This window comes from Mus pahari, chromosome 10 (assembly GCF_900095145.1).
Source record: "Mus pahari chromosome 10, PAHARI_EIJ_v1.1, whole genome shotgun sequence".
NCBI lineage: Eukaryota > Metazoa > Chordata > Mammalia > Rodentia > Muridae > Mus > Mus pahari.
The window spans coordinates 109,020,783-109,036,925 of record NC_034599.1 but is presented as its reverse complement, the minus strand read 5'-3'; the positions used below and the strand labels follow the sequence as shown (position 1 = coordinate 109,036,925).

The 16,143-nt window shown below is 45.7% G+C and overlaps 1 protein-coding gene across 2 annotated transcripts in view; it reads left to right on the top strand.

Annotated features, from left to right (window-relative positions):
- Tgfbr2 (transforming growth factor beta receptor 2) overlaps positions 1–8,491 on the top strand; it is an 88,020-nt gene extending 79,529 nt beyond the window's left edge. For both annotated transcript variants that reach the window (XM_021206647.2, XM_021206646.2), the window contains 2 exons: positions 3,020–3,147; positions 5,591–8,491. In XM_021206647.2, the coding sequence (XP_021062306.1) occupies positions 3,020–3,147; positions 5,591–5,770 (308 nt within the window). In that variant the 3' untranslated portion in view covers positions 5,771–8,491. The remainder of the gene's footprint in view (positions 1–3,019; positions 3,148–5,590) is intronic.
- The last annotated feature ends 7,652 nt before the right edge of the window (positions 8,492–16,143 follow it).

Here is a 16,143-nt window from a genome sequence, read left to right as displayed (position 1 = left end):
GAGGGAAGGAGGCAGGGAGGGAGGGAGGGAGGAAGGAAGGAAGGAAGGAAGGAAGGAAGGAAGGAAGGAAGGAAGGAAGGAAGGAAGGAAGGGAAGCAGGAACAACCAGGAGAAGAAGCTGAGCCATGGCTCACAAAGGACAGTCTCAGCCTTGTCCTGCAGATGCTCGAAGAGAGGCTTGCAAAGGCCACAAGAGGACTGGGCTAGTTTGCCTTGTGACATGGCTACCCCTGGCAGGTAGCTGGCATGTCCTGGCATCTCCAGACTGGGGTAGTTCCATCAGCGCAGTATAATTCTGCAGAGATGGAGGAAGGAGTGAGGGCTACGGGCAACGCTTGAGCCGGTCTAGAGGTCTTAGCTTGGTAGAGGGTGCCTGTGGGCAAGAAACACAACTTCGAGAGCTGCCAAAGAGAAATGGAGAGTCTGTGGCCCCATACAGCATCTAATCAGTAACTGATAGGTCGTGCAAATCCCACCCTATCTTGTCCTGACTTGGGATGGGACAAGGAAAGAAGCTCTTTGGTTGAATTGGGTAACGAGATAATTTGGAAGGGAAGAGGGTGGTCCCTCGAGTCACTCCATTCATTCTGTAGGAAGCCTTGGAGATGAGTGTGGTGTCTCATCTGGAGCCGGCGCTCACTCTCTGGGCTTCAGCATTGGCTTGAAACCATCATTTGGATTTACTGGATGCCTGCCATGTATAAAGAACGATTGAAAGCACCAATCAGAGAAAGGAATGTCAGAAAACCCCAGCCCAGGCCTCAGGATTAACATCTGATGGAGGACAGGGGATGGGAGAAAGAAGCGGTGGATGTGCCCAAAAGTCAGACTTCAGAATTTACCCTAAGACCGAGGTAGATAAATTATTTGGCTGCTCAAAGTAAAAAGGGGAGAAAAGGGATCTGTGTTTGTCTCAATGTCATAAATGCAATTACATTGTAAATTATATGAGAAAAAATTAAAAATCTATGAAAAATTGGCTACAAAGATACCCTGGGTATTATTGATAACAAAAAAAGGAGAATGTAAACTTATGGGGAGAGATTGGGGCACGAGGGAGCAGTAGAGGGAGTGGTGGATGGATATAATCAAAATAGAGGTATAAGTGTATGAAAATATCAAAGTTTAAATGAGAAGTTTTAAACAATCAGTCAGCAAATAAAATGATAAAATAAGATTCCACAGAGCTTTTCGACTGGGGTGAGGTTGTAAAAGATAAATGTGCCTCTGAGAAAATGAAAGAGAAAAAGAAAAGAAAAGAGGCTATCCCTCTCTAAAATTCCATGTTTCCATGAAATCTTCTTCAGTTCTTAGCACAGAAGGCAATTACTAAAATTTCTGCTCATTAGGGAAAATTATCTTGAAGTTAAAGGTCAACGATCCTGCATATTTTAGGGGGAAATGTGGGATATAGTCCAGCCTTCCTCTTCTCTCTGTCTCTCTGTCTCTCTGTCTCTCTGTCTCTGTCTCTGTCTCTCTCACTCTCTCTCTCTCTCTCTCTCTCACACACACACACACACACACTCACACACACACATACACACACACTCACACACACACACTCACACACACACACTCANCACACACACACATACACACACACTCACACACACACACTCACACACACACACTCACACATACATACACACTCACTCACACACACACACTCACACACACACACACACACACACTGTCCTTCGTGGTGTTGGGGATTGGACTCGAACCTAGGGCCTTGTGCATGCTAGGCGAGCACTCTGCCACCGAGCCACACATTCCCCAGCCCCAGAACTCTCTCCTTTCTCTCCATCTGAAACCCTCTACCGATTATCAACACCAAACCCACATTTCTACCCCCTTCCCCTAATAATCATCTCTTAACTCCCAGAGAAACACCACTCTCTCTTCATCTCTGCAAGTATGGCTCCAAAGTGATTTAACCCTCCTTTCTCCTGCCACACTACAATACTTGAGGCTGGGTCATAAGGGAGAAGCTTTCTTTTGGCTCACGGTTCTGGAGACCAGGAAGTCCAGCAGTGTGGCCTGGTGCTCCTTGCACCACCGCAGTGTGAGAAGCAGACTGGTGTGTCATGCTTGCCTTGTTAGAGATAGATCTTCCCTGTGTATCCCAGGCAGGCCCTGAACTGGTGCGTGGTGAGACCTTGCACTACCATGACAGCTTTAAACTGGCTATACTAACAGCCCCACTCTCAAAGACATCAGTCTGCGAATCCACAGAAGATTTATTAGGGAAGGGTTCCCCTCAGCTGACTATGAAGGTCACCCCTCCCCCTTCCCTCTCGGTGCCTCATGAAAGTGGCTAATCTCCAGTGAGAGTTTTGGTGGGGACATTACACGGAGCCACACAATGTTCCACTTTCGTGTCTGGCTTACTTCTCTTAGTAATGTCTTCAGGAGCCATCCAGTTTAGAGCATCTTTCAGAACTTCATTCCTTTGGGGGCAAATGTTCCCATGAAACTTAACATCATTTATTGTGTCCTGTTTTATTACTGTGGGTCTATGGAGGACCAGAAACTTTGAAATACACACAGCCTTTAAAAACTATTTTATTTTAATTTTTATTTATTTTTATTATTTTGTATGTATGCGTGTTTTGTGTTTTGTTTGTATGTTTGTTGTATGAGTGTGTCTGTGTACCATGATCTGTATGATAATCTGTTTCTTTCCTTAGAAAAAAGTATTCTCCCCACCAACTGAGCGTGCCTGCGTTATGGGAAAGCTGGGTCCCTGTCTGCCTTATTCCCTAGGTGTCAGCTATTAGCATGATGTCTAGAAGGACTGAACAATCAATCACCAGTGGAATATGTCCCAGCATCCTTCCTACACCACCCGTGCCTTCTTATTTTAACCCACCACCATCGCAAGTGTTGTAGCAATGGCAGGTTCATTCTGCCGTCGGATACCTCATACTACCCAGCCAGGCTCTCACCCAGCGCCCTTCCCGCAGTCATGTATGTACCCAATGCTCATCTGGTCTATGTCTGCCTGTTCTCTTCACAGAAGTGAAAGATTACGAGCCCCCATTTGGGTCCAAGGTGCGAGAGCACCCCTGTGTGGAGAGCATGAAAGACAGCGTGCTGAGAGACCGAGGGCGGCCCGAAATCCCCAGCTTCTGGCTCAACCACCAGGTAAGGAGGGCTGGCTTTGAACACTCAGAAGATCCAGAGGAGTCTGCTCGCGGGCAGCAGAGAATTCTGGGAGATGTAGCTTAACTCTGAGTGCCGAGCCCTTGGTTCTCTGGAACTCCGCTGGGCTTGTGTTCCTAAGCAAAATTCCAGTATAAGCGAATGACCTTGTAGATTGCATTCAGCAGGCTGATGCAGCATTCCCAGAGAGCGCGCAGATAACCACTGTAGGGCACTGCTCACCTTTCTCCCAAGCTCTCTGGATGCAGAGTTGAGACCTGTTGCTAGCTGTGTCTGCTGTCACCTCCCATGCCTGCGCACGAGGAGCCTATACCTCATTCCCTCTGGGATTCGACTTTGCTCCTCTGAGGTCCTTCAACCTCAGAAAGAAATATTTAGCATTTGGAAGCAAACAGGGTTCTCAGGTAGCTGGTGTGCTCATATATGCTGGTTGTGTGAAATGAGGGGGACACTGTGTATGAGCATGCTTGGGGAAGAGGAGGCCAGCTTACCACAATGGAGGACAGGAAATCAATGCAGAAGGGCCTGCTGGTGAAGGAGGGGGCGGGGCAGCCTGTTGAGTGACATCCTCACAGCTCCCTGTCAGAACCACCGGAAGTTAAGGATGCTCATAGCCATGGTGGAAGAGAAGAGAGGAAAGGGTAGGTTGTGAGTGAGAGAGGTTGGCCACAGGTGGGATGTAGCCTAGAAAGCCTCAGTAAAGAAAGAGCTAGACCGGTGTTTTCCCGATTCTTTTCCATCCAGCAAAGCCCTTTATGGCTCCTTCAGATGAAGTCCTTCTTCCTTTCAGACCATGGCTGGGAAGGTCTGCCTCAAGGCAAGGGGAGTTCAAAGGAGAGCCAGAAACAGCAAGCCAGGCACAACCAGGAAGACAGATGGGGCAGGAAGTGTGTGCAGAGCAGCCCTGGCCCAGAGCCAGCCCTGTGATCAGGGAGTTGATGAACCAAGCTTCCCCGGGTCAGAGTATTCACCGGAGGGAGTCTCAGGCAAATTGTCTTTGGTTCTAAAAATGCAAGGCTGTTTGTAGAAACTCAAGATTTAGAAGGCCCAGGAATGGTATGCTCCATTGAAACTCTGCCGCCATCTCTTGAAGTCTCTCCTGTAAAATTCTCTTAATGAAGTCATTATTCATTATGATAAAATTCTGGAAAGAATTTGCATAATACATTTTTTTCTCTTAATGAGATTTGTTGCCCTATTGATATCAAGGTAATGCTTAATATTTAATTTAATTTACAGCCTGTAATTACTGTGTCAGAACAAAATAAATGTTTTTGGTATAGCAACAATAACACTCTACTCTTAACAGGGCCATCAATCAATACCATCAGTTAGGTGAATTATGCAATTAATCCCACACCAAGAACTGGGGGCAGGGAAGGGGACTCCCCAGAAATTGTGAAAGTTTCTGGTATTGACAGGCAAACACCAACTCTCTCCAAGTGTTAGATGTATCTTTGCCAGCTGTATGGAGATCACCAGAGGCAATGTTGACCTCCTCATGGAAGGAGCTAATCTTATTTCCACCTCTCAGACCATTCGCTTACCTTCTGATTTTCTGAGAGAACTCAAAACATTAAGGAAGACATTCTTGACACAAAATGAAATCCAGCTGAAATAGAGTGCTCTGCTGTTCTAGACAGCCTTCCGTGCGTGGGAGGGAATTCAGGGAGCAGGGTTGTGTTGGGGAGGACCGCATTTGAAATATCTTACAGTCAAGCATATTTGACATACAAAGACAGCCACGTCAGAGGGCCTAGTTTAATGTCAATGGAGATGACGGGGGTGTCTGAGTCACCCTAGGCAGTTCTGGAAGCAACTTATAAGTCCTCCTATGAAAGACAGGCTTTACCAAATGAGCCCAGATTAATGCCTGTCCTACTCTGGGCTTGAGTGTCCAGCTCCATTCAAACAGAAGGGTACCTATGGGCTAGCTTGATTACAGTCTAAATGAAGAAACTCTCCAGCGGCCATGAAAGAGTCAAGGAAAAGAGAGAGCCCAGCTTAAAGTGAGCAACAGGAGTCCTCCAGAGACTGCAATGAATATATCTGGTACATTCTATACAATATGTGCCACCACGAGTAGACCCTAGGCATTGGAGAGATGGCACTATTGCAAATTAGGGTGAGGACCTGAGTTCAAATCCCCAGTACCCATGTAAAAAGCTGGAGGCCATGGTGTAATCCTGTAAGATGAGCACAGAAGGAAGGGGAGACAGAAGGATCCCAAATCAGTGAGCTCCAGGCTAAATGAGAAACCCTGTCTCGCTGACCATGACCTTTGACCCACACCTACCTACACATGAACACATAGAAAGAGTGAGCCTTATTCTGAACTCTGAACCTTGATGATGATGTATTGATACTAACTCCATGGAGACCACCCACTGACGGTGCCCTTGGGACCCCCTCCTTTCCTCTGCAGGGCATCCAGATCGTGTGTGAGACTTTGACCGAGTGCTGGGACCATGACCCCGAGGCCCGTCTCACAGCCCAGTGTGTGGCAGAGCGCTTCAGTGAGCTGGAGCACCCAGAGAGACTCTCTGGGAGGAGCTGCTCCCAGGAGAAGATTCCAGAAGATGGCTCGCTGAACACTACCAAATAGCTTTTTCTGGGCAGGCTGGGCCAAGCCTCCAGAAGCTGTCCTCTAGCCAAAGACCAGAGGCAGCAGGATGTTCTCCTGACTGATGCTTCTGGAAAACCAAGGACTTGCTCCCTTCTTCCCCAGTAGCTGCTCCATGTTTAGAAGTGGCAGCAGCAACAACCATAGCAGCAGTGGCGGCGGCAGCGGTGGCGGCAGTGGCCAGCAGCAGCGGCAGCGGGGGATGAGTGACAGAGAGCGTCCTATGCCTTGGACACTGTCATGGCATAAGCTGTGCTAGCACCTCCTCAGGAAATGAGATTGAATTTTACAACAACCAATAACGTTTGCACTTTATTAATGCCTGTGTGTAAATATGAATAGCTATGTTTTATATATATCTATATCTATATCTATATGTCTATATCTCTCTATATATAGCCATACTCTGCAAGGAGACAAAGAAAATGATCAAATGTGTTACCCCGGGGAATAGTTTTTATTGGAGAGCTCTGGAATGGAGCAGAAGGGACTCGGGATACCGTTAGCACTTGACAATCAGTCACACACACAAGCAGTGATCCCCTGACAGCAGGGTTGGGGGCACAATTCTATGAGAAGGATCCATGCCTTGCAGCCTGCTTTTGCCACAAAACACTTTGTTTTGCAATAACAACCCTCTACAGTAGGGTGCTTTACGGACCAGGGAGCTGAGTTCCAGTCCGGCACTGTGTCCCAGGGTCTCCCATGTGTCTTTGCTTCTCTTGATTGTTATCTTTGACATTCAAACCCCACATCTGACTTGTGAACCTTCTGACTTAGCCTTGAAACTTGGCCCCATTTTTCTGCTTTTACAGGCTACCAAAATCAAAGAAGAACATCCCCCACCCATGAAATTGGCCCACCATCTATTAATAAGATTGAATTCTTTGATTCTTTGTGCATAAGTAACTGTTATTTGTTCCCTGCCATTATCCTTTGTTGATTTTTTTAAACATGGCACACCCTACACCCAGCCCCTGAGCCTCACTATGTTTAATTTTTGTCGCTCTGCTGCAGGGCCTTCCAGCTTGCCATGGCAACACCAGTGGGTTCCATTCCCCCAGCCTCCCAAATAGCGGACAGGATTTGAATGGCGCACACTGCCTATACTGTACAGCTGTGTCCAGGGACATTTTGAACCCTCGTTTTCCTCGGTCAACACACTGTCAAAAAAATTAGTTGAGCTTCTTTAGAACTATTTGGGAGGTTGCAGAGAAACCTAGATTCCCCAATAAGCAGAGGAGGCAGTTCCTAGCTCTGCCCCCAGGGGGCGTCATTTCCAGCAAGAAGGGCATGGCTGCAGCTGCCTGATTGCTCACTCCTAAACCTCCAGACTTCCCATTACCCACACCCACCCCAGTCTGGAAATGAAAGCTGCTTCCAGTCAGGATCCATTGTAAGAAAAGTGCATTTGTGAGCATGGAGAGGTAACAAGTAAAAATGGTTGCCTCACAAGCAAGAGGACTTGAGTTCAATCCCCCAGAACCCACAATAAAAGCCATGTTCAGTGGGTCACTCTTGTCATCTCAGCACTGGGAAGACGAACACCCCTGGGAGCCCAGGGCTGGGAAGATTGTCTCCAAAGCAGGGTGAGCAGCACCCTGAGGAACATCTGAGATTGACTGACTTCTGATCTCCATCACACGTGCACCCACGAACACCCACACACACGTGCACACACGAGACATGTACATTCATTTCACCTTGTTCTGGGAACAGATTGGATTGCACAAAACTTATCTGATGCTATGCTTTGAAATTGACATAAATTGGAGACATTAGGAGACCTCCTGTGTGTGACCTCATTAGGTCAGGGCTCTTTGTTTGCATAATAAGTTTCACTTGCCTCTGCAAGGGAACCCTCTGCTCTAAGAATCTTTTTTTATGGCTACTGGTCTCTGCATGGTCCTAACCTTGGCAGAAATTACAAGTGCATATTTGAACAGGGGTCACACAGGACTCTCATGAAGAGACAGGGAATCTGTGTCCACTTGGATGAGAGAAGAAAATGAGTTTTAATAGGAAACGTGTTAATCCCCCAACAAATGTGGATATTGCAAACCAAAGTCTTTATAAGAAACTGTGTTTTTGAAGTGACTTATTGTCAACCAAATAGGAATGTGATTGGAGAACCACCAAGGGGTGGTTGTTCTGTTTGGTCAACATGGTCAAGTTGGGGGTAGGACAAAAATCCATGTGCTCTGTCCCGTGAAAGTGGGCTTTGAACACCATGGAAACCCCCAAGCCCACTCACTCCTTTTGGATTGCCAGTGCTAACCCAGTAGCTGTTGTTCAGCGCCCTCTAGCGGGGAATTTACAGAATGCTGGTCCACTAGTGGGAATTCTAGGGTTCAAAAGTGACTTCACTTCCTGGTCATCATCAGAAACTGGAATATGGTGTCATGTTACTGTGGCTTGTTTTGTTTATGTCATTTCTTTTCTTTTTTCAAGAAAAAGACCAAGGAATAGCATCGCTGTCATTCCTCAAAGTGTTGACTCTTGTTCACTACTCTACATAAAGGGAAAGTTTTATTCTTTTATTGAACACTTCGGCCATACTCATGTATTAAAATAGGAATGTGAATGAATGCACAATATTCTTTTTATATCAAAACCTAAAGCACTTATTTTCAATCTATGCAGTGTTTGTCTTTTATATAAATAAAAATGTCTAGTAGATCAAATAAATCCAAAGTCAGCAGACGACCTCGCCTCTTATTGCTGTCCCCGGTAGCTGAACCCTCTTCACACACCAGATTATTCTTCAGCACGGCAGAAAATGTCCTTTCAAGATCTTCCCCATGGGTTGTCCATGAGTAGTGCTGTGAGCGCATTTCCCTGGACAGATGTGCCATGTCTGATCACCTCAGATTGTGTCACCAGGGACAGAACAAAGTAATGATTCTGTCAAAGTCCCACTTGTCAAGCAAACAAGTTGTCCTGCTTACTAACAGAGTCTGACCCAGGGTAAGTTCCAGGAGTGTGAATCACCCACAGAATGCTGACTTCCCCACAGCTGCATAGACTGAGCACCCTTCGGTTAGCCTCCCTGTCTCCATACACTCTAGCTCGTCGTGAGATCATAGAATCACTTGCAGCTTGGCCACGATGACAGACATCCCGGAGGAAGGTGTAGGGAAGGGTTGGTTGGATCTAAGGGAAGGTTCTGATGACCTCTGCTTCTGGGAGGGAATATGGCAACAACCCCGTCTTGGAGGTCTCTTGTGGGTATTCACAGTGCTCTGATGAAGACAGCTTGTGGAGTGTGTGAGTGTGTGTGTGTGTGTGTGTGTGTGTGTGTGTGTGTGTGTGTGTGTCGGGGGGTATTTTACAACAGACTCATGTCCCTTTAAAAAACAATCCAGGAGAGATAAGGCAGTTGTATAAGCATGAGGAAATGACCTTGGCCTTGAATTTGAAGCAGAAAAAGCCACAGGTGATATAATGTGCTTATAACCCTAGCTGGGGAGGCAGAGACAGGGGCTCCTTGGAGCTTGCTGGTCAACCAGCTTAGCCTAACTGAGCCCCAGATCAGTTAGGTCAGTGAAGGGACGGTGTGAAGATCCAAGTGTACGAGTCGAAGGAATAACACTGGAGTTTAACCTTTGACCTCCTCACTCACATGTGCACATGCACATGAGCACACACACACACACACACACACACACACAAACACACACACACACAACCAAAAGATAATCCTCAACAGAATCTCACTAATAAAGGAGAAACAGTAGCTAGCCCTTGGCAGCCTGATGCCCCTTATCTCTGTGGTCTGATCCTGACCCCTGTGTCCTGGCATGGTGGCTCATGGTGTGCCAGCATGGTTTCTCTCTGTCCCAGGAACTGCTTTGGCCCATGTGGCTAATTCTTCCAGGACCGTCACAGTGCTGGCTGCCTCAGAGAATGTGCATCTGTGTGCGTTTTCTTGCCTCTGACTAGCATGCCAGTGACTGCCCTGGGCACCCTTTGACAGCCCCATACATAGCTTTGCATTGGTGTGGTGAACCTGCATCTTGGCTGATATTAAGTTGCTGCTTTGCTTAAAGGCGGGTTTATAGGAAAATCCCAGATACCATTAAGAACACAGAAGGATGTAGAAGAGTGAGTGGTATATAGAGCAGGAAAGGGTCTGCCTGTGTGAGCGTTGGCAGTATAAACAAAACACTCACTCAGTGAGCATTAACCCATCAGGCCGGGGAGGGTAGGAAGGCAAGCACTCCCAGGGGGAAGGACTGGATTATCAGAACACAGGCTCCTGAGCTACAGTCAGTGGCAAAGCCAAGTTATCCAGGAACTAAAATTTTGTGCAATCGAAGTGTCTGCCTTTCTGTGTTTCTTCTTGTCTCCTGATTAGAACTGGCGAGCGCGATGAGACAGAGGCTGCATAGCATGAGGAAATGCCCGGTAGTCCGTGTAATGCATCTTTCTATCTCTGTCCCCACAGCCCTGTTTGCTCTAGGAGAGCCAGAATGTTCTCTTTTCTCCATTTAATTTACCCAGCACTCCCCTGACGAGGTCTGAAGAAATGCTTGCTATGAGAACAATAGGAAAGAGGCTCTCGTCTTCGGGGTGTGGGTAGTAGCATTTCTTCACGTGTGAGATGTGTGCGTGTGCCTGAGATGGTTTCACAACTTGCCAGCCATCAAGAACATTTTTATTTTTAGCAGATATGTCCTTATCTCAAAAGATATCAGAAAGAGAGTAAAACGTGAGGCCTGCACATTCACGAGTGTTGTTTCTTGAATGGCTGATGAGTAAAACACTGATTTTTGTAAATCATTGGGAGATGAACGCACTTATTTATGGCGATCACAGATGAGTTCACAGGGCTGCCGATTCTTGTCTAAAAATAGAGACAGCTTATTAAACCCAGGGATGGAAGTGGCCTAACAAGCCACTGAGAAAAGAGCTCCATAAAACGTCTGACCACCTGGTGTACCGCCCTTTAGAGGCGTTTCTCCTGCTTGTATTTCAGGGGCTCCTCCCCATCCCCCACCCTACTCCCTGCACATGCGTGCATGGGCATGCTCTGTTCTGTGGATGATGCTCAGGTAAGGATGGGCTGCCAGTTTTCCTTTGCAAACTGGCTTGTGCGTGCGTACGTGCGTACATGCGTGCGTTCATGCGCTAGGGCAGCAACACGAAGCCCTGGAGAGTTCAATGGTCTGACTCATTGGTTACGCTACGTTTCTGGTTGCTCGTTTCAGATACCTGACAAGCAGGGGGCGGGGAGGTTTCTTCGGGTTTACAGTTGAAGGTGACACAATCCACTGTGGTTCCGAAGACTTGGCAGCAGGAACCAGAGGCCGCTGGTCACATAGCGTCTGTGAGAGCTAAGTTATGTTTTAATTACTGTCCATAAGAGATCCACAAAACAGAATATGGCTCCAACATTACCCAAGGACAGATACTTCCTGAAATGCAGGCAGCTATTGTTTTGCTCCTCTAAACAAGTTTTTTTGCCCAGCTATACAGGTTGTGGCCGATGACATGTAGGTAGGAGGTATGTGGGTAGGAAATACGTCAGAAAGTACGCTTGACTCTCATTGGATGTAGGCAGGAGGCACACAGGCAGGAAGTACATCAGGATATATGTTTGCCAATGATTGGACCTGGCGGGGTACATAATGGCCCTATGGATTTGCCTTTATTAACTTCTGTAGAATGTGACCTGTCCCCATTTTCTGGGAACCCCAGGGTGGACTTAGCCAGAGTTCATCGTCCTGGCCAATGTTTCATTAAAGCTTGCTTCAGATTTGGCTCAAGGTTGTGTTACTGGCCTTATTATCGTCTGGTAGGATTAACAGTGTCCACAATCAGGAAGCAAACTTCAGAGGCAGAACCTTGCTACAGAACCGGAAGTGAACCCTCGATGGCCCACTTCCTCCTTGAGGCTCCACACACTTCAAATCCCACAGGTTTCCAAAATAGCTCCACCAGCCTGGGCTCAAGTGCAAGCCTTCGGAGCCATTCACACTCAAACCGCACCACTAGCTCAAACTCCAGAGTAGAGATGCCCTTAGCACTGGAGAGCTGGAGAGAGCAGCCGACCAGAGCACAGAAAGCAAAAGTCTTATTGTACAAGACCAAATGTACAAGGTCTATGGGCTCAGTCCCAAGAGCCTTGGCCAAAACGGAAGCCAAGGTCTTCTGACCCACCTCTAGGCTCTCTTCCACCCCTGTCATTTGAGTCCTGGCTACTGCAAGGTCAGGATTATTAGCAGTGGGCTTTCCGAGGGCCCTCAGGAAGGACCCTGTCCCTCCTGCCACTCATCGACTTTTAGATGCAAGGCCTGTTCTGCTCCAAAGAGTTCCTGTTTTGTAGTGACCTTTTTTTTTTTTTTTTTTTTTTGTCTTAAATTCTGTGTGCAAATGACATGCTAATGGCCCTGTCTTGCAGGCACTTGCTTCCCTAGGTGACAGACAGGGAACTTTTCATCTAAACCAGCCTTGTCTATCCCTTTTTCAGGAAAGCTACCCTGGTTGGCAACTGCACATCTCCTTCATTTTCCCCTGAAGTAACTGCCTAATCACTGCTTATCACGTTTCTAATTAGTTTCCTTTTTTTTTTTTTTTTCACTTGAATAATTATGGCTTCATACTTTATGGGTTGGGGGCCATGCCTTTCAGGCCTGCTTTGCAAAGACTGCTGATCAAGACAAGATTGGAAACTTGCACACATTTCAGGGCCTGCCAATCAGTTGCGCATGGCATAATCTATTCTGGTATATCTCCTGATACTCGCGGCACTTAAAAATAGCTTGTTAATTGTCTTCCTACTCTAATTGAGCAGGCATCTCGCTTTTATTTTATTATATATTTTTGAGAATCTCTCACATGATCACTCTTTACATCATTTCCACCCCTCACTCTCTCCCACCCTGATCTTCCTTCCTCTCTCCCCTCCCAGTCCTACATTTTCCAAAGGATCATTTCAACATAGTCCAAATGCTGCAGAGATGTATCTGCTGTAGCATATTCTGGTCTTCCCCACAGTGATTTTTTTTTTTTTAAAGTAACATTCTGGTCACCTAAACCACTGAGGCTACATAGGAGGACAGGATGACTTTGGGGTGGAGCTGTTAAATGGAAAACCAGAGAAGTCCTTTCAAATTTCATAGGGTGTACTTCCAAATTTCCTCAGGCAGTCTGTGAGGGCTCTCAGTCCAAAGACAGAAAGAGCACCCAGCTGTGCTCACATTATCATAAGACCAAAGTTCTGTTGTTGGGGAAAAAAAGGAGGTGATGGGGCTGGAGATGATATCTCAGACATTAAGAGTGCTTGCAGCTCTGTCAGAGGGTCAGAGCTTGCTTCCCTGCACCCATGTTTGGCACTTAAAAGTTCCTGTGACTCTAGTGACAGGGGATCTAAGCTTTCTTCCAGCCTCTGCAGGCACATAAGCTCCTGTACCCAAGACTTCAAACTGACATGTGCACATACACATAAATAAAAATAAATAGATAGATAGATGATAGATAGATAGATGATAGATAGATAGATAGATAGATAGATAGATAGATAGATAGATAGATAGATAGATAGAGGCCGCCATATAGCAGTGGTCTCTGAATGGTAAGTGTCGATAAAATGGCAGCTGCTAATCATTGGAATATATTTGAGATTGGGGCAGCCTCCCTACTGGGAACATATATTAAAGCTTCCCTATATATAACAGATCAATATGTTGACGTATTTGGAAATAAATTGTGGATTATAATAGCTATCATTAATGTTCCGAGGCTCTTAACAAGGAGTGCTTTTCTTTTTTCTTGTTTTTTTTTTGTTTGTTTGTTTGGTTGGTTGGTTGGTTGGTTTTTGTTTTTTGGTGTTTTGTTTTCTTTCCAAATTCCCACTCAAGAGCTCTCCAAGTTGATAAACACCTGAAATACAGAGGCAGTGGTTGCTAGAGGAAAGCCCATAACTTCTTATCTTCTACACTTGAACCTGGCTGGGCTGAATGGAGTCTTTGACCAATGTCTTCTGAACTCAGAGAAGCAATGACTGTTCCCTGCTTCTTCTTGTCTTGGGGACAGACCCTAGCTTAGAGACAGGGCTGCATTGGTTGGATGCCTATTCAAAGCTGTAGGCTATGCTAAGTCATGACCACTACTGACATGTGTCTGAATTTTACACAGTTGCCCCAGGGAAACCTGCTGATCTGAGTTCTGCTGAGTGCTTTGATTTCAGGAGGCAAGTAGGAAATGCCACACTCATGGACCAGCCCTGCCTTAAGGAATTAAACCATCACTGGCATTATCCATTGTCACTAATCCACACTAAATGTAATCTTTTTTTCAAAGTGATGATACTGTTTAAACAGCGACCATGCAACATTGTAACAGAATCTTTCCCAGCCTAAGCTGTCATTCTTAGGAGAGTCTGTCTCAGCAATAGGGAGCGTAATTAAGACACATCTTCCTAAGGACTTGTTAGTGTTCTTGTGAGCTGTGGTGCCTGACTTTTGCCTTCCATTTGTTTCTTCTTCCTTAATCTTCCTACACAGTCTGAGTGCTCTACCCCAATCCTGTGACTTGAAGTACCACTCCCATGCTGATGGATCCCCAGCACAAGGTTTTTGTTCCCAACTTCCTCCCTGAAGCTGAGATTCATAATTACCAATAAATCATATGGGGTTGACTGATTTATACACAGCTCCAACCTTGCACAGCTACATCAGGTGACATTACAAATTTACTGCTCCCATTTCAGAAAGCCACAAGTCCTCCCTAACAGTTGCCCAATCAAAAGTGTACAAAATTGTCCTGAACCCCTCCTTGGTCTATGAACACTCTATTTCATTTGCCAGTTCTAGTGTACAACTGGATGTAAACTGTCTCCCACAGGCTCTTGTACTTGGGGGTGGGGAGGTCAATTGCCAGATGATAAGCTTTGGAATGTATTAGACAAATAGTCTAACCTAATTGCTCTACTAATCTCTTGATGGATTCAAGTAACATGGAACGATTACTAGAGAATAGAGGAAAATAAGGAGACACCAAGCTGAAGTAAATAGGTTACTGTGAGTGTATTCTTTCTGACAGGGCTTGTCTATCTATGCATGTGTATATGAGTGTTTTGTCTGCATATATGTCTGTCTACCATGTCCTCAGTTGGTGTCTTTGGGGGCTAGAGAGTTAAGTTATCGATGGTTGTGAGAATATATAACTCAACCAAGTCCTCTGGAAGAGCAACCAGTGCTCTTAACCACTGAGCCATCTCTCCTGTCAACTGTGCATGTATGCTTAAGAATTACATCTTGTTCTTGACCTTTCTGCTTTCTTTCCTCTTTCCAAGTTCTGTGAGATGAGCCACCTGCTCCACCATGAACCATTCCGGGGCCCTTCGTTTCATGAGCCATTTTGCCACAGCAGTGAGAAAAATAACTAATATGTCTATCAGTTCATAGACACGTCTAGACTCAAACCCCTGGGTCCATATTTCTTCCATTATGACTGTAGTATAAATGACCATAATGCTTCCTTGAGCTGTTTTGATGTGAAGACCTACAGTATGCCTAAATGAGTTTAATAAAATTCACTTTACAGCCAGGTGTGGTGGTGCATGCCTTTAATCCCAACACTCAGGAGGCAGAGGCAGGTGGATTTCTGAGTTCGAGGCCAGCCTGGTCTACAGAGTGAGTTCCAGGACAACCCTATCTCAAAAAAAAAAAAAAAAAAAAAAAAAAAAGAAAGAAAGAAAAGAAAAGAAAAGAAAAAAAGAAAAAAAAGAAAAGAAAAAATTCACTTTACAAAAAAAATTCACAACAGGGAAAACAATGGATTAACTGTCAGAACATACGTGAAACAAATGTCAAAAGGTTTTTTTGCAGCATGGCTTATGAATTTTAGGTACCCTGGAATACAGTCATGAGTATGTGCACAGTGACCTCAAGGCCGCCAACCTTCTGAGCTACAAGAACCATGACCAGGTAGACTTGGTCAACTATGGACTTGCTTATCAGAACTGTTCAGATGAAGTTCATAAAGAGAGCAGAGAAGATCCCAAAAGATGCCACGGGGACACACAGGAGTTCACCAGCATGGATGCACACACAGTGTGGTGATCCATCATGACATGCCAATTTGGAAATACTTGGTTATTGCATGACTGAGTGGCTCAGCAGCTATCTTTCCTGAGAAGATAACTTGAATGATCCTAACTGCATTAGAGATTCCAAAATTAGTTACACAGATAATTCTGAGGCCTTGATGAAGAAACGCTTTCCTGGAAAAAAAAAAAAAAAAAAGCCAGGTTGCTAAGCACAGCAAGAAATGCTCATATGCATGTGGAGGAGTGCTCAGATACACGGGGAGGAGTGTTCAGATATACATGGAGTGTTAAGATACACATG